Source organism: Chlamydotis macqueenii, chromosome 1 (genome assembly GCF_036417535.1).
Source record: "Chlamydotis macqueenii isolate bChlMac1 chromosome 1, bChlMac1.mat, whole genome shotgun sequence".
NCBI classification, from domain to species: Eukaryota; Metazoa; Chordata; class Aves; order Otidiformes; family Otididae; genus Chlamydotis; species Chlamydotis macqueenii.
Genome location: NC_141556.1, coordinates 194,280,803 through 194,305,444, shown reverse-complemented (window position 1 = coordinate 194,305,444; position 24,642 = coordinate 194,280,803). Strand labels below are relative to the sequence as shown.

Below are 24,642 nucleotides of genomic sequence, written 5' to 3'. Positions count from 1 at the left end.
TGGTTTGGTTAGATCACGGTAGCACAACCGGTTTTGTAACTGGGTTCAATAGCAGCAGGTGGTGCGCAGAGCAAAGCGGCAGCAGCTCCATCCAGGTATTTTGGGAGCCATCTCACAGGAGTTATTTGGAATTATACCTTTTGCTTTGGTCTAGGAAGCCAGATTGCAGGGCGGACATCTGTTTACAGTTTCCCCCTCTTTGCCAGGCTAATTTCAATAGCTTTTGAGAATTCTGAATACCCTTGGGATACTCCAGTCACCTTGTTCACACTGGCAGGTCTCTTGCAGCTGTTGTAGATCTTGATTAAGTTTAAACAACTAAATACTGTGGCTGCCATAGCCCTGGCAGCAGGCACTGCTGATAATCCAACCCTGGCAACAGGCACTGTGGCTACTGCAGTCCCCACTACAGATGCTGCAGTTACTCCAGCCCCTATGGCAGGCACCACAGCTATCCCAATTCCTGCCACAGACACTGTGGTTACTCAAACCCCAGCAAGCAGTACTGAAGATGAACAAAAAAAAAAACACACACCTATCTGCACCAGTATCGGTTGCCATGTACAGAAGAAATACACACACACAAAAAAATCAGTTTGCATAGTGAAAGATCGTGAACCAGGGACATCACAATAACAGGAAGAGGCAGAGGTAGAAGTAGTCACCTGATCTCTATCCTTGAGTGAGCTGCAAGATATGCAAAAGGATTTCAGCCATATTCAAAGTGAACAACTTGTCACCAGGTTGCTCCAACGCTGAGACAGCAGTGCCAGTAGCCTGGAATTAGAGAGTAGGGAAGCCAGGCAGCTGGGATCCCTGTCTAGGGAAGCAGCGATTGACAGGGCGATTGGAAGAGAGTCAGCAGCCTGCAGCCTCTGGAGGTGACTCTTGTCAGGCATGGGGGAAAAGGTATTTCTTCAAGGAAGATAATATACACCACCCAAGCAAGTGGACCACCACAGAGAGAGGTGTTCAAGTATCTGAGGGAATTAGCTGTTCAGGAGCTGATTTATTGTAACCCAGATGACCTACAGACATCCATAGATCCAGATTAAATTTCATGTTCCTGACCTATGTGTCAGAAGTTTGTATGGAGTGCACCATCTATTGTATGCCAACTCATTGGCAACAATGAGCTGGAAAGACAACAAGGCACCACCAACACATGCAGTGGCTAACCAACTCCAACAACACAAAGACAATCTCTCTTCCCTGCTACAGGCCTGTGTCTCAGCTGTGGAAAGACTGACCAAAAGATCCAAAAGCATGTTCGAAAAACTGTTTTAAAGACTATCCCAGGAGTTACAGAAACTGGAAGACGACTGATCTTACTTCTCAGCTGCACAAACCAATATCTCAGCTAGATAAGCTGAGATGACCCCTTCCTGCTCAGAAAGGCTACATGTAGCAAGGTACCCTGTGGTTTACCTTGCGTGACCAAGGACAGGACATGAAGTGGGATGGAAAATCTACTCTGCCCCTAGAGGCACAGGTATGAGTTGGGAGGAGGGGAAAAGAAAAAAAAAAAAAAAATCACAAATTGAGGTTCTCCCAGGAAAATTGCTGCTCCAGTCTCCAGTGCACAGTTCCCCAGACAGCACAGAAGGGCGGATCTCACCTCTGATCCTATGGAAGGAAATTCTAATTCATATCCACAAAAAGTTACTTAGAAAATACTATAAACAGGACTAGAGGGGCCCTGCCTTCAGACAGACAGAGGAGAGGGGCAACCAAGTTTACTGGACCATATAGATTCATCGGCCTGGCACATCAGAGCCACAAGAATATAAGGCTCTAGCAGACACCAGTGCACAGTGTACCCTAATGCCATCAAGCTATAAAGGGGCAGAGCCCATTTGTATTTCTGGAGTGACAGGAGGATCCCAACAGCTGACTGTATTGGAGGCCAAAATAAGTTTGACTGGGAATGAGTGGCAAAAGCACCCCATTCTGACTGTCCCAGGTGCTCCGTGCATTCTTGGTATAGACTACCTCCAGAGGGGATTTTTCAAAGACTGAAAAGGATACAGTGGGCTTTTGGTATAGCTGCCACGGAGACGGAGGAAATTAAACAGCTGTCTACCTTGCATGGTCTCTGAGGACCCTTCCACTGTGGGGCTGCTGAGGGTCAAAGAAAACAGGTACCAATCGCTACCACCACTGTCCACCAGTAGCAACACCACACCAGCTGAGACTCCCTGATCTCCATCCACAAGCTGATTCACCAACTGGAGAGCAAGGGAGTGATCAGCAAGACTCCCCTATGGCCAGTGTGAAAATCTAGTGAAGGTTAACAGTGGACTATTGTGGCCTGAACGAAGCACCACTGAGTGCTGCTGTGCCACAACAATACTGCCTTTTACATGAGTAAAAAGAGCAAAAGCAGAAAATTGAAAAAGTATTTCTCATCAAGCTACAACAATTTAATTGTCAACTGCAAAATGGTATGTTTTGACAGTTTTCAGGCAACAGTTACTTTCTGAACTAAAGCCTCCCAGAACTTCTCACCACCTGAATATATTTCCCCCTACTTGCAGTTTTTCATTCCAGTAGTGATATACTTTTCTTGTTCTGTTTTCTTAAGAAATTAACAATCAGCTGACAACAGTGGTCATTTCAAAGCCTAATGGGATAAAAGCCTCCGTTCCCACACACTTCATGAAAATAAGCAGACATATTGGAGATCTAAACAAACACTTACACTGAGGTAAAGGTTCAACATGAGCACAACAGTTACTTGTTCTGCCTTGCCAGTTGCTTAACTCCTGATCACACATACTCACTGAATCAATTCATGCATCTGGAGCTATACAACATGCTTGCTGCTTCTTGCCCAAACAGTAATTTTCAGGCCACAGAGTAGAGTTTATACGCAGATTGGAGCTAGCAGAGGAAGTCTGGAGAACATCCAGGGATATAATGGAGAAGTCTAGGATAACTAGGATGAGATCCAAGTTTATTAGTTCTTTCACTTCTTGACCTCCTTCCCTGCACTCATATCATCAGGGTAAAAAACAGCCCCACACCAAACACGCTTGCATGCCCATGATGAGACTGTTCACAGCACATGAGCAACTCGCAAGTGCTAAGACAAAGACCATCTGGCATATTCATCAAACCAAGTTTCTGGAAATAACTGATCTTTCCTTATTCTAACAAGAGTTTACACTGTTTTCCCTGTAGAAACAAGCCTGTATCATACTCTTGGCACTGCTGCACAGTTCATAGAACAGAAGCCATTACAAAGAAAAAGCATAGGCAGACAAACCTAGGTACTTTCATCCACATTAAAATCCCAGAGAAGCCAAGAAAAACCTCCACATGTTTTCAAGACACATTTTTCCTTGGAACACTTCCTGCAGGGCAATAACTCTGACTGTTACTCAAGAGTGGACTTGGCCATCCATCAACCCTTACACACCAGTTGCCCAGAAGAGCTATGAAAGTTAGAGGTGATGCAGGATGATAAAAATCTTCCTAGCAGATACAAGAGAGTCTCATGAGGACAAGTATATTTTTTTATTTTCAACCTGGAAAGAAAACTACTTGGCACTGAAACAGCTCTAAACTAACACTTGCATCTGGATTGAAAAAAAAAAAGTTACACCTTCAAAACCAGAGCAATGAGCACTTACTGAGTGTTTCTGAGAGTACACTGACAACTTCAGCTGCAAAAGGGAAAGAGTTGAAAGGGAACTCATTGCCCAGCTGAGTACAGCACCATCTGACCCCACAAGAGCAGCTTGTGCCAGAACACTTCAGTTTTTTCACCTCAGTCCACCAAATGAGTAGAGATTGTCAGACATCTGTAAACAGCATTTGCAGCTATCTACTAGCTACGAAAACTAAGATAGTAAGGAGTTTTAGGTAAAAGGAAGTAGTTTATGCATCTCAACAGCTAACCTAATGCAAAAAGCTAATGGGCTAGAAACATGGGACTCTTCCTCCTCCCACTATCCTGTAATCCAGCCCTCATCTCAGATGCAGTTTGACAAACAGAGCTGAACTTCCTAAACAAACTGTCACACATAGTCCTTGTGTTCTTGTGCTAAATCACCACTTGTCAGTGACTAGCATCCACCCCTCCAGGACAGTAAGGCTCCAAAAGGTATCTTTGGCCTGCACAAGGTAGGCTAAGTCTTATCAGCCAGAAGATCCCCTATCAACTGTCCGAGTGCTGAGTTCCCACCATGTGCTCAGCCCAACAATTGTGCAATGACAACAGTATTTACCCATTTAAATTGCCAGCCAAAAAGAAACTTTATACATATAGGTTCAGTATGTAAAGAACAAAGGCTTCTAAGCTGTCTAGACTAAGGGACAAAGCAAGCTACCAAAATCCTTTGCCTGCTACAACAGTAAATATTCCTTCCATCTCCTGAAGTAGAACTCCAGAGAAGATGAAAGAATTAGAGATCGCCCAACGTTATGGAGCCATTTCAAGGCTAGGTGAGGAATTCCATCTCACAACCCATTGGGTATATGTTCCTTCTGCTGAGTCTATTAAAATGAACCAAAGCACTTCTCTGTATAGGTGCCTAAAGCAACAGCTAGCAAGAGCTCAAACACATTTTATCTGCAATCTGCAGCTAAACCAGCAGCCTTCCATTCCGAATGAGCACCTGGAGTCAGCAACTGCCACAAACCATAACTGTAGCCATACATGAACAAAAAGAACAGGAGACAACCGAAATCTTGTCTACAAGGGATGTCCAGTGGGAAACCCTTCCAGTGCAGAGGATTACAAAAGCCACATAGGAAACCAGCACACTGTCCTGGAAGGGCCACCTTTCTGAACATGAGGAACACAGGAGGCATCTTGAGGTTCTATCACCCTGAAGAATACGTAGTAATTAAATATTCCTTCAGGCATTTACACCATGCTGCATTTCAAGCTCTTCAATACTGTAAAGCAAAAAACTTTGCTGCACACAAACAGTATGCTGTAGCCACATTTTAGATGCTCATACTAAACTTGACCAGTCCAGTTACACAAGTTACACTGTTTAAGGAAAGCAACCAGCTAATCAAGTTTGTTATTTGAATTCACACTTGCCAGTGCCCAGATCCCCTACCATGAGACAGCTTCTGCAGAAGAGAAGGGTCACGGTTTTTCGCAAATGACTTCAGTTGTCTGATATAGAAACACCTCATAACTGCATGGTTTCTGAATAAGCTATGAACCAACACTCTTTAAAGGACTAGGTCTCTTTAGGACACAATCAGTTAGGCTACGATTACCAATCACTAAGTCTCAGGCCAAGCTTAAGCTTGCAATTCAGTCCCACCTCTTACATTCTTCACATAATTGGATTTCCCAACATTTACAGTATTTTAAGCAAGTTTCATACCAGAACCACCTTGCAATGCTCTAGACTACTGTTAAAAACAGTATTTTAAACAGTATGGGTACTTGAATACTTGAAACAGTTTAAGAATTACAATTTCTACCATCATTTGTTACAAAACATTATTTTCCATATACACTTGCATACGTGAAGCTGTTTTACAGCCAGCAGGTATCCACATCAACGCCACTGTTTGTTTGATTCAGTAGTAAGATACGCAGGTAGAAAGGCACTGGAGGACCTATTTTGTTTCCTTTTTACCTACTCTGTGCTTGCATGACACACTTATAGACTTGATCACACAGATTTAACATTCAATTCCAGGGAGGCCTAGAATAGAGTGTTTAAGAGACAATATTCGAAGAGTAGACTTACATGGTCATTTTCAATGTTTTGCAGCAGTCTTGGGTCATCAAATTCACACGATTCACTGGTGGAAGGAGGTAGCTGACTGCAGAGCAAGAAAAGCATACTCAAAGATAAGTGGCAACATTTCCAATCTTACTACTTCATCTATTTTGTTGGGAAGCAAAGGAAAAGCAAAGTAAGATTCCACTGTCCTTGAAAGTATTGTGAAAAGATCATATGAGTAACACAAAGTGCTGAAAATGAGCAACAATTTCTTCAGAACACCAGCAAGAAGCCCAAAATGGTTATGCCTGAAAGCCTGTTTGAGAAGATTCAAGTGTCAACACATCTCCTATGAGAGAAGCAGCAGCAGCTTTTAAATGCACTTGAAATACATCGATTTCAGGGTGACTTGCTTTTAAAACAGATCAAAGATCAATATCGTTAAACTCCCTTTATATTCAGCAAGTTCTGCTTCAAGTTGATCCTTGGAGGATTTTAAGCCTGAGTATTCCAAAATAGTCCCTGAAAGAAACTCTTCTACAGAACTGACTAGAAAAGAAGTGTTCAAGGAAAAACAAGATAGAAATGAAGAAAGCAGCAATATATTGGAAGAAAAAGAGGCACCCATCAAAATTACATCTCAGCACAAGTAGCAACGTATAATCATATCATCTTCCTAAAAGGTGATCATAAAAATGAGCTGGACCAGTAGAGAAGCCTAACATGGCTTTCTAATAGCATTCAGTGTCTACCTCTTTCTTGGGTAGGAACTCACTTCTTGTTTGCCTATATTTGCCATTCAAAGCCCATCAGCCTGCCCTGGCTCTTCCCCCTTTTCTGTTAATCTGAAAATGCTACAGCAACACTTGTGCAACACTTCTAGGTTTTCACTCATTTCTGTAAAGTGGGACAGACCCATCACCTCTATTCATTAAATCTCTGAACAAAGAGGAGTGGTTCTCTTGACATAGGACATATCAAGCTCTTTCCCAGTTCAATTACTAAAACCCAGCACTTTAATGAAGAAGTTCCTTTTCTCCTCCTTGTCAGGTACAACCTTAGTGATTGCAGAGAGTAACATTCAGTCTCTAGCCAGAGATAAGGTTACTCTTAGCTTGTAACATGGTTGACTGCAATTATAAATCAGCACCGCACTAGCATGTATCCAGCCCAAGCAGCCACCACCTATTCCTCAATCCCCATCACCCATCATCTCTCTATGGAGAAGAGGAGATTCATCACTGCCCACCAGCTCGGCATTAGGCTCCTGCTGGAAGAGCACTTTATTCAAACACATTGCTCCCTTGCGCTTCCTCCACTCCCAATTTGGAAAGCAGTCTTGATATAGATTGTCCCCACTCTATTAAACAGAACACAAACATCTTAGAATATATCTACCTGAAGTCTTCTGATGAACGTTCTCTTTCCAGCTCAGGAAAGTGACTGAGTAGAAAACAAAAAGAACATTTATCCCACTTTTCAAACCAAGAAATAGGTAGAAGGCAAAAATCAATGAGTCACCACACATACAAACATATGCTGGAACCATGGGTTCAGCTGTTCATACATTTGAATCAAGAAGTACCTAATTTAGCTACCATGAAATTCTAAGGTTAACTTGTACAGATATCTTAAGATGACCAGTTTAAAACTAAGCAAAGACAGAGATTTAGTATTCAAGACTCAAAAAGCCAAGTGTTATAAGATACTGGTATGACTCAAAGGGATCCTTTTTGACAGAAACAGAACAAAAACAGTAAGTGGGTATGCCCCTCATGCAAGGAATATTAAACTCTACAAATACAATTACACCTGTATGGTTGTAATTAAATCCTGGTTTATCTCAAGAAGTCACAGAAACGTGACTGAAAATTGCTATCCTTGGGCTGCATCTTTCCTCTGGAAAAGCCAGAGATTATTTAGGACTTGTCATTTAGTTTAAATCATGACCAAATAAGTTAAGAAGCAAGTTTCCTTTACTTCACATAAAGTACTCCCCAGGTTTTGCATTTCATTATTTGTGTTACAGGACATGGAAATGAAAGCTATTAACTGAGACCACAAAATACACTAAAATACAAATTGAAGAACAATATGTTCTAATCCTGTTCTGATACAGGAATATGTACCATTAATAGGCATGCATTAAGTTAGAGTTTCTAAAGAAGTCATACCTACCCATATGTCACTCCAGCAATACTACATTTCTTAAAGTTCATGATATTGCATGTTAAAGTACCTGTTTTATCAGAAAACAGGTATTTCACCTGGAAGAAAAAAAGAAGCCTCTAGTTTTCAACTTGCAAAGTAACGAAACCAAAAACGGAAAACAGATTAAATATCAGGAAAATTCTGTGAGACATACAGCTCAAATGTCACAGTATTGGCCAATGCAGGCTCATTATAGCTTGCTACAGGAGCTTATAGCTACAGGAAAAAAACATCAGGAAAGTTGTTTAATGGCATTATTTCTTCTTTCTCTCTAAATGCACAAAGGCTCAAGCAGTAATTATCAATTGTCAAGGCTTCAGTGTGGTCACTATAGATGTACTTGCTTGTGCTAGTCAAGCATTCACCAAGTCTTTCAACTGTACTAACACTAAAGAGCAAGACTGGAACTTCACATTAAAGCAACGAAATAATAAAAAAAATTACCATTTCTAAGAAAAATGCTAATTGGATTAAGTAGGAAAAATATTGACTACCACCCTGCTAAGCAAACAATAACTATGTATTTTACAGATATGTAAACATATTCTCCAACATTAAATTCACACAAATGATGACATTTATGTGGGTCAGTTACATACCTATAGCTTTGGTTGTCAAGGAAAAAAGCTAGAATTTCTCAATGGCACTACAAAATACTAGTGGCATTTCTACTTGTTCAGGGAAGCCCTTCCATTTTGAAAAAAAAACTCACTTGTAGAGTTTTTAACAGACCTCTTACAAGTACAAGTTAATATCCAGTTCCATCTTCCTTTCAGACAAAAGTAAACACTTGAAGGAATACAATCTAATAACAGAATTGCATTATTTCTTTTTTACTTGTATTTCCTGTTAAGTGGTCAGAAACATTAAGAACTAAGAAAACAGGCGGAGCCTGTTGGCCTGCTCTTCAGCCAAGCTTAGTCCTGTACATTCTGTTCCAGTATAGACAGTCACTGAAAAGCAATTCAACACCCTTGATAAAAGTCAGTTTACAGTGAACATAAGAAAAAGATTAAATTCTGAGTCTTAAAACTGCCTATATGACCTCAAATGTCTGTAATCTCATTATCAACATATCAAATCTTGTGATATCTCATTATTTTACTTGCAAGACTTCAATTAATAGAAGACATCCCATTAACCCGAGTCACAGAGCAACAGAATACAGCAGATTCATTCAGCATGCTCTAATACCTTCTATCTTCCCATGATGTATCACATATATGACACTTAAGAAAATGTCGTCTTACCTGTCCAAGTTCCTCATTAAGGTTTGAGGTTCTGGCCATTGCAGGTGTATCTGTTTCAGGATAATACATATCTATGTCCTGAAATGAGAGCAAAATTAGACCTATGCTATGCAAATTAAAGACTGAAATCTTCAGTTTTCTTTAAGTCAATCAAGCCAAGTTAGAGTTGACTAAACTCCACTGGTGGAGGTTCTGAAGGCCTGAGGGAAACAGTATCCCAGGCTGAATAGGGGTGCCACCATTTCTAAGTATACCTCCACACTATGTGTACGTGAGAAAAGCTAGATTCAATTATACGAAGCTATTTTCTTCATTGCATCTCTAATTTAAGAATTTAGTACAGCAAGAAGTTCTAACAGGCATTAGCCATGCTAACCATAGGTCTTCAGTTACAACAATGCAGTTTACTCCAGCCACATCCACAACTGAAGAGACAGGTTAAGTGACAGAACTCAACTCCTTCTATAAATATAATTAATTGGGAGGGTAAACAAAACAGCGACTACATGAACCAAAGCAATTTCTCAGGTAGGATTGTTAGGCATCTCCAATACATTACAAGCAGTTCAAAGAACAGATGTCAGACCTTATTTACTTGTATTTTAGAACCACTACAACTTTACTGAAAGTCCAAGGATAAATGCAGGCCAAGACAACGTATTCCTCTTGGTTTCATTCAGCTTAAGAGACATCGCTATGGTAATTTTAGTCCACAACTGAAGAGAAACACACTTTGAAATCAAAGCTTGCCTGAAGAGAGGAATCACTGCTTTGTTGCATGAGGCACCATCAACTCATCTCTATACAGAAATACTATGATTCATACCAGAGGTGACCTTAAGGTAAGCCTCAAGATTTAGAGGAAAAAACACACCCACAAACACTCACACCCCCAGACAAGTCTTATAGCTTCTTTCAGCCACAGCAGGGAGAAAGATAAGGCACTGCAGAATTTTCAAAAGATAATTACTGAACATGAGTCAGCTGAGAGACCTCCTTCAACCAGAAGAGCTAAGCCTCTCCTCTCATCCTGAAAGCCTAAAATACAGAAGTGTGATCATTTGCATGGGGGATCTTCCTACAACTAAATCTTTTAGTTTCCTGTGCAACAGAGAACTAATAAAATAAATTATCTGAACTTCTCCCTGCCTTTCCCAAAAGTTGCATCAGAAGAGTCAGCAGAAAAAAAAATCTCAAAGATTTCAGGGTGTTTTTTTTGTTTTGTGGTTTTGTTTTTTTTTTTATTTGTATTTTGCTTTCCAAAACTGACATTAATACACCTGTTACTGTTACTTACCCAGTTTATAAAAAGAGCCTGAGTAAACTTGACAACTTCCAAAGTCACCAGAAGACTGATTGGAATAAGGTTGTTGTACAAGATTATAAATGTCAGCAGGTTGTATCCAAAGTTGACAGACAGCATTTCTGTGGACCAAAAGACATAAGACATCAGCAGACAGAAGGCAGAAGTTTGAGTGGTACAGTATAGGTGCAATCATCTTTCTGCAGTCAGCCTAATCAGATTTACTAGTGCTAAAATAATCAGCAAGCGTGTTGATGCCTAGTATAAGGGCCTTTTTAATATTGATTTCAATAGTATACAAAAAACAGCCACAAAACACATGCCTGGATACACAGCATATTACACCAGGTGAAGAAGGGCAAGATGGGAGAGGCTAGATATTAGAGAACAGAACACTTTATGAGTAATTTTTGCTAAACAGATGGTGAGAAGCATGATATTCTACACTGTAATCCATATTTAGAGATTTAGCTGATGTATCAACTGCCCCAATTAAGAGTCATCAATATCACTACTAACATAGCTTTACCTTTCAAGAAGCACCTACTTGTAGAAGGGAATTAGAAACCAAAAAAATAAAGATTAAAATCTGTTCTAGAATCTGCCAGCATTGGCAGAATTGAGAAATGACTCACACTAAAGAAATCTAAGAGAAAAAGTTGACTGTTAAACACATAGCTAGTAAATGAACTAAGGCATCCTGCTTCGGCAGAGAAGCCATTCTTAATGGTGACAATGTTGGGCAAGTTGCACAAATAAATCTGCCAGCACAACTGGTCCTAAAGGGAAGGGGAAACATTTATAGGCAGCAGGCAGGAATGGACAAGGCTCAGCAAACACAGGATGCGCTCCTGTTCATGATGTTGCCTACAGCCAGCTTCGAAATGCACTCAAGTCAGCATGCAGAGCACCCAGCACAATGAAGACAATCCACGACTAAGGGGTTTTCAGCATTACAAGTAAGTTAGTAAGAAGGCAGGGAAGCAAACTAGGAATAGAGAGAGGCCAGAGAAAGCTGCTGAAGCCTAATGAAGATCAGATCAAGACTTGAAGTTTGGACCCAGGCATCTCCAAGTGTGAGCACACATTAATTCCATACCTTTCATTAGTTTACAGGAAGAGTTGAAACACGCTTGATACTAGAAAAATCTTTTTCCAGTACAATCTTCATAGAAATTAGACATTTAACCTGCCTAACCTGAAAAAGTGTCTTTCCCATGTGTGGCAGTTACAGAAGTCATAGAAATTGTGTGTTCAATTTACAAAAAAAAATGCATCTATATAGACTCCTATTTCATCCTAGTTTATTACACTTTGCATCTGTTCTATATTAGCACAAGTTCAAGAGTTTGTTCTGCTTGTCTTTTCCAATATTACTTCCAGCCTTGGAAGGCAAAAATGTAAGACTTCCTCATTTAAAAGCAAGTGGGAGGGTAGCAAAGAAACTTTGAAAATTGCTGATACTGCTACTAGAGAACATTACAGCTACAAAAATCAGAGTCAATGAGGCATTTCCATGCTCTTCCTATATGAACTTTTTTCATTACTATTACAATTGCAGTTCTTAAACTTCAGAAGACATTCTTTGTCATCTGTTTTGCAATCACCAGCAGAAAGATTATTTGCAGCCTGTGAGAATTGCTTTCAGATCTGCATCTCAAGATGTTCGTAACAACACATTTTATAGCTACCTAATATAATCACCCTCAAGTCAGAAGTCTATTGGAGAGCAATTTATTTAATCCCCAAGTGTTTGCATATGGCTCATCTTTGATGTCTGAACTAATAAATTCAAAGCGTATGAATGAAATCAAATACAACCCTTCATTAAGCACACAAAGAGATCAGTTTTCTCATTACAAAACAACAGAAGTCAAAAGCCAAAATGCCTGAAATATCCAATCAATATAAAACCATAACATTTATCATGTAACAGTTTTCTCTACAACAGCAGATCAGCATTTCTGACCAAAAAAAACAACTAGAGAAATCCTTTGCTTCTCTACGTAACCATGAAGTCAGTATCAAACTGATACCTGCAGTCAGGTACAGTCAGACATCATACGTAAGGCAGTAGTACGCAACCTGCTCTGAAAACAAGTTTATGAATGGCATCTCCACAGAGCTGGATATTTAAACATTAAATATCCAAGATTAACTCTTGCTCCTCTTCTGTTTCTGCCCTGTTCCTTCAGTGGTAGCCCAGTGATATTGACTTAACATTTAGAAGATTTTATTAACAGAAGCCTCACTTGCAAGTTCACTTATGCTAGTCCATTCTCAAAAAAAAAAAATCAGACTATCAAAAAGTTCGTGACAGGCTTTGTTCCTTGTGTTTCTCTCTTATTTTATGCATTCATTTAACAAAGCTAAGAGCCTGGTCACCCTACAGTTTGATACATCCCTAGCACACTGCTTGCATACTCACTGTTGGAGCCAAGGTACCAGACAACTTCGCCGTGTGTTCTGTTCCATAATAAGGCACCTACAGAACTCACAAGGGCCATCACCAGGAGAATACAGAACAAAACCAGGATCTGCATGTTGGTCACTTTCTCCACATTTGATCTCTTCAGAGGTGCTTTGGTTGAATTCTGAACATCAGCAGGAAAGAAAAAAATGAAAAATAAAAACACATACACATCTGACAACAGCTTATACCAGTGGAAATTGCAGAGGCAAACTCAGTCTTTATTTTTACAGTCCATTATAGCACTTGCTATTTCAACGCTATTTAGCTCAATATGGTATGCAAAGCTCAACAAGGCAGTAATAGGAGCCAATAGTCCTAATTGCTCCAAAACTGACAGGAGATCGGAGGAATAGAACCATTCAGTTCTAAAGATCTAGCATGCTCATCTCCTGGCTGTCCATCCCACCGACCATCCGAGGTGAGCAACACACAGATGTTGCTGGTCTCTCCAGGCACTCCCTGCCATTAAGGTAATACAGAGATTGTAGTTTTGATCCAATTATCTCCAAGTGCTAAAATTTTAGGTGGTCATTACCATATCCTCAGGTGTTATACCTCAGTTTTTGATGTAGTCCAGCTACCAGACAAATTAAGATAAAATGTAGTTAGTTTTGCTTACATATTTAAGTGTTTTGAGACAAATAGTTTAAGAAGTGGTTATACATGTGCACATGCAACCTCAAGTACAACAGTACCCTTGTATTCCTCAAGGCCTCCAAGTCTTAAACATCTACAATGTGTCAACCATTTCATAAAAATCAAGTCAAAAATACAAGTAGAATACAGGAAAGACAATCAGCTTCTATCAGAGCATGCTCTAGATCTCCTTAAAAACTTTACCTGCATGAGCTTTGTATCATGTCCTGTATAGACAACAATACCCAAGACCCATTGAGTGTTTCTCAGTTGTGCACCTCTTAGCAAGATCTGGTCTGGACCAACAGGAACTGGGCTGCAAAGCAAGAAGTACGTATACCTTTCAAATTCTGAGTAACACTTTAGGAAAGTAATTCTCCTTTCAGTCTTACTCCACCCTTAAAAAACCCAAACCCACAACACATACACAAAAGAAGGAAACTAACATAATGAACTTAATTGTCCACTCAACTCAAGAGAGCACTGAAACCTGCGTAAGTCTAATTCCTGGTATAGCACAGAAGGGTGAAGGTGATACAAAGGAGCTGTTCCAGTTACTCAAACCTCGAGAACTTAGTTGGCAGCCACAAGCCTACTCTGCCCTTTACCTTGGCTATTATGTTCTCTCTCACATTAATTAGAGAAGCATCACACTTAAAGAGACCACCCATTCCAAGCATGTTATAACCTCACATACGCCATTAAACAAGCATTTGGGGAAAATTGTATTACCCATGTGATTTCTCAAGTGGGATGCAAGTGATCATCTACTATTCTTGCATCTGTCACTATTCAGACGATCTGCTCAAGGAATACAGGTTTTGTGCAGGAAAACAAGTACAGCCAGATGAAACCTGCATGTTCCTACTGACCTTTCAAGTTCTATGAACTCAAGTACTAAAACTAAGTTCTTTTCTTCCAAGAGTTGCAACAGATCAAAGTTTCACTGATAAAGCTTCTAGATTCTAGAATAATTTTTCTCTGTAGATCTGAACTTGGTGAAGTCTTTGGCTCTAGTTGGAAGGGAAATGTTTTCCACTTCCTCTACATATCTCCTGTAACAAGGCAGCCCTAAAAACCCCAACCATTCCCCCCACTCTACCTTCTCTTTAGGTGTTACTTTTGATTAAAAAACCACTATGACTCCGAAGAAACGAACTCTCCCACAACAAGCAGAAGACTCCATAGGAAGACAGAACTATGTTATCTTACACCAACAGATGCTCTGTTTAACAACTGTCATTACCCTCCTTTTCCCCAGCAAAAGTATGCTGCAACTCAGTGTTGCAGACTAAGAGTACACAGGAAGTATTTTTCCTAACCAAATGAATTTACAGCTTTGTTGTCAAGTTAATACCTTTGACCATCTAAGCGCAAGTTTCCAGTAAAGTCATAAAGATGACGGTTGGGTCCTTCACATTCTATCCTTCCAGATACTTTCATCAATTCTTCTCCTGACTGGAGACTAGCAGTCTGAGACAATCCCTGCAGAGACCAATCCAAAGGAAATTCTTATGAAAAATTGTTATTAGAAGGCAACATCAAAGAATAGTGCTTTCTTCCAGCATCTAAAATATCATTTTAATTGTGTGCAGGTTATCTGTTGGGTTTGTTGGTTCGAGTTTTTGGTTTTTTTTAGTGGGTATTCAATAACTCTTTCCTGCAAGGAAGATTCATTATAGACACATATGATCCTGCTTATATAGGATTAGTTTAAATCCCTCTACACAACAGTTACTTTACCAACATGATCTCTCTGTGGATGGGACTTTCCTCTTGGTTACAAAAGCACCAAGTTGCACATGTGCAGGAAGAAGTAGGAAACAAGTAGTATAAACAGGCCTGGCTTTTCTTGCAAAGTCTAGCTCCTGTGATGTGTTACTGAAGGTAAATAGTCACTCTTAAGTGTGGTCTCTCTTGGGTCACTGCAGCCCTTATGGTCCCATCCTACTCAAGGTTAATTATCAATCCATCACACAACTGTAACCTAACACATTGCTACTCCATCTGAGTGTAGATACAATACTCCACTGCTCTTCATCTGCCTGTGATCTATTTAGTCCTAGATTTTGTCTGTAGCACTGCAAGCCAAAACAAGGCCTTAAAAGGCCCCATAACTTCATTTCTGTATTTTAAGCATGTATCCTGAAGGAAAAAAATCTGACAGGAACTCAAAATCTGATCTATCGTGCTGATCCAGAACAGTAAATCACATTTCTACAAAGGTTGTAAACAAGTAGCAGATGTACAGCTCTTTAAAAAACAAGTAATCTGTATTTCAAAATCCTAATCCAAAATAATTTTTTTGTAATGAAAGAAGGCAAAAGATTCTAAACTATTTCTAAACACCATTATGAACAAAACTAGCAACATCCACATAAAGTCCACTGCTTACCACAAAACCAGAACAAATTAACTTTACATATAAAAGGTCCTTTTGAGCACTCCACAGAGGCAGCAACAGATTGGCACTTGTGACAGCAGAAACCACAGCTCTCATCACAAGCATAGCTTGAGGTTTAGGGTTTTCGTGTTGTGTGGTGGTTTTCTGATGTGGTTTTTTTTTTGTTTTCATTTGTTTGCTTTTTGGGGGTTTAGTTCTGGGGGTTTTTTTTGTTTGGTTTTTTTTTTAAATACAGCACTTCAGTTCTACTTACTGGACCTTTATCAAAACACAGCAAAGGTCTGCTTGATTTGCCTTTGTGGGCTTGTAATACTTCCTCCAGATTAGTTCCTTACACTTGCACATGAAGTATTATTGCTTAGGTTTATCTCTTGAAAAGGCAGCTTATAGCCACCTGGAAATAGATATGCCTTGTTTTGTTGGGGGTTTTTTCTGGTTTTTTTTTTGTTGGTTTTTTTTTTTTTTAAAAAAGGGTATCTGTATTGTTGTCATGCAAGCTAGACTCTGCTTTGGAACTAATTCTAGATAGCTAAATGGAAAAAGGTGAAATCGAGTTTGTTTTACCTGTCGTATTTTAAGATTCGTCTCCCCATCAAGATTAGCTGTTTCAATATAGCACATGGCTTGTGGTTCACTGTAAGGAGCACATGATTTTCAATATTAAAATTCAGTACTTTGTGTGTACTATTTTTGCACTAAAACAGCTCACAATACACTTCAATACATTGCAGAAGACAAAAATCCATATTGATGGTATATGACCACAAAAGAGCCAGCTGAAAGTACACATTTTACAGAGATGTCTTTGAATACACTCTCATACAAACTACACAGCAAGAGAAGTCTAAATCAGAAGTTCAGTAAGAATTCAACAAGTCATGATAAACTTACATACCTGAAGTGGACTATTTTACATTGCAATCCATAAAATTGCTTCAGATTGCAAAAGCTATAGATATAATACTAAGTATTGAACAGCATAGAAAGGAAATGTGCTTGGAGTAAGAGTTCTGCTATTGAATTCTGCCTGTGAATTGCACACATAAAAGGTCACGGCTGCAAGATCACCTTAAAGTTGGGGGACTTGTGGAGGTGCATCTGAAGTCGCTGCTAATCAGAAAAAAGGTACAATAAGACAAACTGAGGGTTGTGCAGATCTCTGTATCCACATCTTCCAGAGATGCTTCTACCCTTACCAATAGGGGCAAAAAAAAAAAGTCTTCCTCACCAAATTAATTTTCCATTAGTCAAGCTCTTATCTATTTCTAACATGGAGGAGCTCTGCATAGGTAGCACCTGTGATAAGGTCCTGACATGCCCCTTAAGATTTAAAACACCTGTATGGCACCACCAAAACTTGTTTTTTTACTGTCTCCTCAGGCTGCTAAGGAGTATCAGTTTCCCATCTGGCCTCCAACAACTGCTTCTTCAGCATATCACTTTTCATATTCTTGAGATGTTGCTATTTCTTTCCCAAAGTAACCAACTGCTTTAACAGCAAATGTACTTAATCAGCAGAAGAGTCAGTAATAAAGGCTCCTTAAGGACAGAAATTGTTAAGAAACAGACAGGTACATATGCAATACAGTAAGAAGCTAGATTTTTCTCTCCAGACAATTCTTCTTTAAAAAGGTTCAAAAATTTATTCTTTGCCTTTTCCTATAGGCGCAGCCTGAATCCGAACCCAAGATAGACACAGATTAAGTCCAACTTGATTCCAACTTCACTTCTGTCACAAACACCGGATCTACTACAACTGAAGTGGTTAATCCAGAAGGCAGACTTTTTGCAAAACAATTCTTCTTATTTCCACAGAAATTAGACAGTGTTTCTATAAAAAGTTGTGTTTCAATTCAAATAGTTCTCTTTTATGTAAATTTATTCTCTACATAAAATTCATTTAATGACACCTTTCTTCTACAGGAGAAAAAGCTCAAGATCAAAACAGTTGTTTATTTCACCTCTGACAGTCAGCTCAGACACAGAAAATACACATACAAGCAAAAGACACCACCCCATCAGAGCATGCAAAGCCTTCTGGTGAACTGAGGACACTTAGCATTGCCATTTAAAAGAATCACGGGAACCATATCAATTGTAAAGAAGAACTGCCGTAGAAATTGCTATTTACTTCAAGCAAAGTTTCTCCCAAACCAGCATACTTCAGGTTAAATTCTCCAATTATTGTGTGGTTACCAGTGACAGCAGGTTAGTAGAATAATGTAGAACAAAAAGCTGACTCATGCAAATTAAGAAATTAATCAGGAGGGTTTTTAGTACCATATATTAAAGGAGACGTTCTCATGAAGAACAAAATATTCCTCAATGAAGGAATCAGCAGCAAATTACTGATTTCAAAATGTAGCCTAACTAACTGCATATTAAGGTTGACAACAACTTAAAATTTGGCATTTGTTTTTAAAAACTACAATATCGTATACTATGGAATGAAAATATCTCTACCCTTGATCATGTGACAGTTCAAAAAGAGTAAGCTTCCCCACATAGCTTCCAAAAAAGTGGACAGTGGTCTTCATTTGGCCTCAAGTTGTTTAATACAATATAAAATCTAGATTAGCAGCTAAGAACCACTCAAGCGCTTTTCAGAATCAATGACCAGTATATTGGTATATAGAAATTGTCCCATAATTCACAAACTAAAATTAGCAGAATTCAACAATTTACTGTTGCTACCATGCTAGGGATGGGCTGTATCAGAGACACTGAGTACACAAATGGTGCCCAAAAGCTATTTTGCAGGCTAGTTAGAGGCCAGCTGGGCTAGCCTTTTAGAGTTACTGCTTGAAAGAATTCAATCCTGAGTGGCAGGAAGATACACTGGAAACTCAGTGGAATTAACTGGAAGAAAACTTAAGCTTCCTTAATTAAATGGAGGGATCCTCAGAAGGCTATAGAGCAAATGATTGCATGAAGCTTGTATAACAGACCTTCAGTCTTCCAACAAACTCAATTATACACTTCATGAAGTAAAGGTACATAAATACTATGAAGTCTTAAAGAAGCCTTCTTTCTTAAGAACTTATCTCCAATGCCACATGAAGCATTGCCTAATAAAGTATTGTTTTGACATTGCTGAAATTGGATTTTAGATGTGGAGAAGAATTAGTGCCATCTGATGTCTGTTTTTATTACTAGCAAATACAGAGTTTCAAATCCTCTGCACCTCAGTTCATCAGACACATCATTTCCACACCCATTCAGGATACCTGGAAGATATAATGATCATGTCTGCTGGAAGATGTTGCCCATTGGTGACCTTCACAATATCTCCTACTGCTACCTGTTGAGTCAGGGGCAGGAGTACAGTAGCATGGAAAAGAAAAACAAACAGTTTGCTTGTCTGGAATGTTAGTTTGTTATTTTCTTTCACCCAGTCAAAAGAACAGCATCATGCACAGAACAGCTAAAGAGTGCTTCTGAAAGTTCAGAGTACTTTTCACTGCAAGTTTGTAAGTACTAAAGCATTCCTTTTTTGAATGCAAAGTAAGTAATTCTGCATAGAAAAAAAATACTCAACTGGAAAGTGTGAACTTCTGTGGCTTATACTTAGTAAAAATTACTTTTTTCTATAATCCTGCCATTATCCAAATTTGAGGTTTTTTTTTCTTCAGTCTTATTTAACCTACAGAAAGATTTTTTTCCTAGTATAAAAAGTTATCTTTAAACTTTACCTTCCTCAAGTACCAGGAGTTTCTCCTAGTCCTTTTTCATATTACTTACCTACCCAGTCATCATCATAATTTTCCCTTAGCCCTTTTTAGATGCACTGCTTCTACTTGTCACTAGCAAGCAGTATTGTCTCTACAGATTGACAGCATCAACCAGTTCCTGCCTGACCTACAGTCACTTAGGGACATGCAAAGTCCTAATTTCTGGAATACTGAAGACCTAAGAGTTTCTGGCAGCTTTCACAGAAGTCACACATGCATGGGACTCATTCTAAGAAAGACCAAGTAGCATTCTCAAAACAGTAAGCCAGGCTTGCCTGATGAGTACCAAACTGCTTAGCACCAATGCACCGCTAAGAATCTGAAATGGGTTTAAAATATTTTTAACCCATTAATTTATGAAGTTTAAATACCTCGCATGTTTGAACAGGCAGATTCATTACTCTTACTGTGATGAGTAATGATTACCTACCAATTTCAGCACAAAAAGATCAGCAAGTCTGCCTTAAAGCAAACAAAGCGGATATTATAGAACTGTTATTCCCTAACAATAAATGCCCACCTGGACAATACGCAGATGCAGACACAGGTCAATTCAATAAGTGCTTCACAGTATAAGAAAACCAGACACAGCTTTAAATGTCTTTCAATCTAGTGTCCTCACTACAAAAAGGACATGGAACAGCATAAGCAGGCATTAGCATTAGCCATCAGAATCCCTGCCAATCTTTAGTTTCTACTGTAGCCTAACATTGCAGCAGGATCGCTTTTAGGCCTCCACAGGCAGGTCTCATTTCCCAAAGGTTTTGAAAGGGTGCGCTTTTTCCTCATTTATTACTTAACTGGGCTAATTTTGTCCTTAAAAAGGCATCAAGAGTCATGATTAGATAAAGACATCCTGAGGGATTTCAGCAGTTCTAGAAACAAAGCTCACCAGGTCCTGGCACAGGGCTTCACAGAACATGGATCCCAAGCGCCTGAGGGAGCAGCAGGGCTTGTGTTCCTTATTTGATCAAACAGGTTACTAGTTAGCCTCAAAATCTAAGAACTCTTTAGCAAAATAAGTCTGTTAGACCTTTCGGGAGACATAGCATTGCAGTGAAAGTTACTCTTCTAGACATGGGCTAAAAACAAAATACTGTTTACACCCTGGAGCATATTAACTGCTCAAGCAAAAAAAAAAAAAAACAACACTTAAAACAGTTCATTAGCATTTGACTGAGACAGTACTAGGATTTAGTGGGTACTTGGGTGCCTGCTCAGGGCAGTTTTCACTTTTGCCACAGGAAGCATCCCTCAGACTCCAAGTCACAGGGAATTCTCACAGCGTACATTAATTCTAGGCCTCCGAATTTATTTTGCCAAGAGTAGTTCTTGCACACCTTCTACTCCCTCCCATCCACAATTTTAATTACCTCTTTCCACATAATGTTCTGCCACATCCCATTTCTTAAAACTGGAAAGAAAGTTTAAAGTTACATTAGAATAAATAGCCAAGACTCAGACAAATTTCAAAACAACTGTATCAGCAGTAGCTAACATTGACCAGAATGGGAACTAACACACAGATCAGAAAAGGACTTGCAGAAGCTAGGACCACACTTTTGTCCAGACAGATGTAACCAACAAAGAGGAAGAATCTGCCCTTAATTTTTTTTTAATCACCTGCTAGACAACAGTTGGTGGCCTCATTTCTTCTTGGCATAATTTCATGCTAATCATTAGGCATAAAACAGTTCTGAAATTTCGAGCTTGCAATTTTGCACCTTCTACTCTGCTTAACCCTGTTTTATACAAATATTCCAAGTGATAGAAAAGACTGTCTTCTCTAGAATATTTGTAAGAGGATAATTTAAAAAAATATCAATTAATTATTCCTCGTCAAAAGGTATTTGGTTAAAGTAACAAAGAACAAGTGCCTAAAAAGATTGTTCCTACTCAAAAACTGAGTTTCAGCATAAACCTTCTACTTAAGACTCTCCAAGACTAAAAAAAGTGTGTTGATGTTCTACATCTGGGACTTGGTGCTGTCACTCACACCTAGGTGTGCAGGGCCATTTGAAGTGCTGCTCCTGAAGGGCAAGCACCTCCCATCAGTCTTGTGCAATAGTTTGCTAGCCTTGTGCTTGTCTACTCTCTTCAAAGGCATTTCATACAGTATTAAGTGTTCATGGTTTGCTCTATATTTTGAACATGAGAGGATCAATACATCAGAACAGTTATTAGTGAGCTCTCCACATCTGTGCAAAATGCTGCTCAGTGGCTTCACCTGGGATTACATCTGGTCTGGTCCCTCGATTCCAAGTCATCTCCACATACACTATGTGGAGCTAACCAAAACATAACACACTGGCTCCGAGCCTTACACACTTCAGCTCCTAATAGAGATGTACAGTGCTCACCTGGAACAGAACTTTCAATTTAATTTGCTCTAATGGCAATTTAATTCCTACATACCAAAGCCACTCCGCAAACCAAACCAGTGTTTTCTAAGGTAAATTTAATATAGGAAATGTGCTTTGAAGATACACTACTACTCAAAAGACTAAACATGAAGATAAATGCAAAGCCTGCATGCACGCTACTGAAGCGAGCATCTAGTCACTGCAGGCAGGCAGTGGAGTTCAGAACACAGCCAAGCAGTCACTGTCTTTCAAGTGAGCTGAACTGCTCTCTATACTGATTGCATTGACTAGATCTCACTCAGCTACGAGAGTAGCCCTAAAGGCACATAGAGAACCTAAATTTAATTCATCTTAATTCCACTCTGAACATAAATTGGCTTTTCATTTTCATCATACACATCTCAAGAATAAGTGTCTTTAGTCTTCCTCTTAAGAAATATGAGGATATATTCTTAAGTATCATTTTGAAAAATTGGAGTATTCAAACATAAAAAAATAAAACCTGAAGTATTTTTTCAAGTGCTAGATTCTACTAGCTCCATAAGAATATTTTGTGTTCTTTAAGGTTGTCTCTCCACTATTACTGTGATAAGCTTCCCTTGAAGTGTTTGTTAGTACATGTTCTCTAACTCCCAGTGAATTAGAATTGCCTATGTGAGGAAAGACAAGTCTTTCATATTAGCTATAACAAGGCCTGGTGTGCTATAGCCAGTCAATTGCCAATTTCTCATGACTAATATATACAGTGTTCATACTCTTGAAGCATCTTCCTAGACTCTTGTAGAGAAGTTACCTTGAAGAACTGGTAAAGCAATGCTTTCTGATATTCATTAATATACAATGTCAATGATCAACTTAACTTCCCAAGCACAAAGGAAAAAACTCACTGAAAACAGTCATGCAAACATTATGCCTGTTAACTGAAGCATGGAGCTTACAGGTTGTTTAGTTCCCCATCTTCCTGTAAGTATTTCTCTAGTTTTTTCACACCTAAGCTAAGTGTGTTTGCAGGAAGGGGCTCTACTCAGAGGTCAAGCCCCTCTGTTTTCCTGGATCATTTCCCTTGCAGATCTCCACAGAAGAGTGGCAAGTAACCACCCAACCTGGGAACATAGATTTCATGACTGCAGCACTGACTGACCATAAGATATCATCCATCCATGAACTCTTCATACAGGTTTTCAATTCAGGGAGATGAAGAAAATGAAAATTGTATTTTCAGGTATTCAGTGTGAAGCAGTGTCAATATATTAGGGATACATGTAGGCATTCAGAGAATATCAGTGTTAAAATTCTTTCAGTGACACTTCAGGAAAGCAAATCCACAAAACTCCAAGTTCCTCCTGTATTTTAAAGGCAGCAGAATTTACAAAAAAAATAACTTAAAAATCCTTTGACATCAACTTTTAATGTTTCAAGTGTTTGTTGGGTTTTTTGGTTGGTTGGTTTAGTTTGGAATTTTTTGCAGGAGGTAGGGTGCTTCTTTTGTGGGGTTTTTGTTCTGGGTGGGGGCTTTTTTTCTTCTTCTTCTTTAGAATAATCAGGATAGAGTTTGGCAGGGGAGAAAAATGTTTGCTTTTCTTGGAGGAGCCAAGAACTATATAACTTTGACAACCTCGAAATTACATCAACTTAGAAATTCTAACAATCCACACTATGCCTCACCCTCAAGTGTCACACTATCAGCATCAAACATTCGGTAAAGTAAAATCCTAACATACCAGTAACTACCCAGTCCAAAAAAAGACATGCATTCCCCATCATCATGCCTGTTTAAGCAACAGAAATGTTCAAAAGCTGGTATTCTGGTATTCACTATTTGCACTCGAAATACTTAGTGTAAAGACTATTTAGTCTTACCTATTGTTTTCTTTTTATTCACTGCACTGTCTGCCTTATGCCTTTTCTGCAAGAAAATAAAATACTTCGTTACAGAAGCTAAAACCATTAGAGCTAGAAACATGACAAACTACATGATGATACACTAGGTCATTTTTGCCCATTTTTTTTTTTTAAAGCCACATACATCATCTGAATCCAAATGGTCTGTAAAATAATATAATGTAACTTTAAAGTGAGAGTCCTCATGCTGGAAGTCAGGCTGAAACCTGGATCACCAGCTAAAAAATTAAGTCTCCAAAATTTGGTTCTGGAAGAAAAACAAAAGAAACAACGAGAACAGCTGCACTATGTGCTATTTGTTTAGACTGATTTCTTGATTATTTTATTCATCAGAGCTTCGCAAAGCAGAAAGACGTAGCAGATTAGAAACAGTATCCAAGTAAATTAGTGTAGATATTGCCCAAAACAGTTTGCTCTATGCTGAAGTTGCTTGTCCTGCACCCTCCTCAAGATCAACTGAAAAGGCCACATATCCGTCAGGACTCTACAGTGTCTTTCTAGCCAGGTCTTCCTAATAAAAGCACAAATAAACAAGTTCAAAAAGGTAGAAACAAGTGTCCTGACTACTGATGTTTCCTTGTTCACCATCTATAATGAAAATGCTTAATTTATCTCAGTGTGCTACAGAAATTCTAGTCAAGTTCAGAGCTTTGGAATTCTAAAGCATATT

At 39.0% G+C, this 24,642-nt stretch overlaps 1 protein-coding gene across 1 annotated transcript in view; it reads right to left on the bottom strand.

The window, feature by feature from the left end:
- Positions 1-24,642, bottom strand: part of ATP8A2 (ATPase phospholipid transporting 8A2) — a 302,400-nt gene that overhangs the window by 261,142 nt on the left and 16,616 nt on the right. The window contains exons 5-16 of the mRNA XM_086739502.1: positions 23,931-23,976; positions 21,081-21,121; positions 19,204-19,277; positions 16,541-16,610; positions 14,930-15,057; positions 13,777-13,888; positions 12,892-13,057; positions 10,458-10,585; positions 9,161-9,238; positions 7,878-7,966; positions 7,098-7,142; positions 5,724-5,799 (exon numbers count right to left, since the gene is read on the bottom strand). Coding sequence (XP_086595628.1) covers positions 5,724-5,799; positions 7,098-7,142; positions 7,878-7,966; positions 9,161-9,238; positions 10,458-10,585; positions 12,892-13,057; positions 13,777-13,888; positions 14,930-15,057; positions 16,541-16,610; positions 19,204-19,277; positions 21,081-21,121; positions 23,931-23,976 — 1,053 coding nt within the window. The remainder of the gene's footprint in view (positions 1-5,723; positions 5,800-7,097; positions 7,143-7,877; positions 7,967-9,160; positions 9,239-10,457; positions 10,586-12,891; positions 13,058-13,776; positions 13,889-14,929; positions 15,058-16,540; positions 16,611-19,203; positions 19,278-21,080; positions 21,122-23,930; positions 23,977-24,642) is intronic.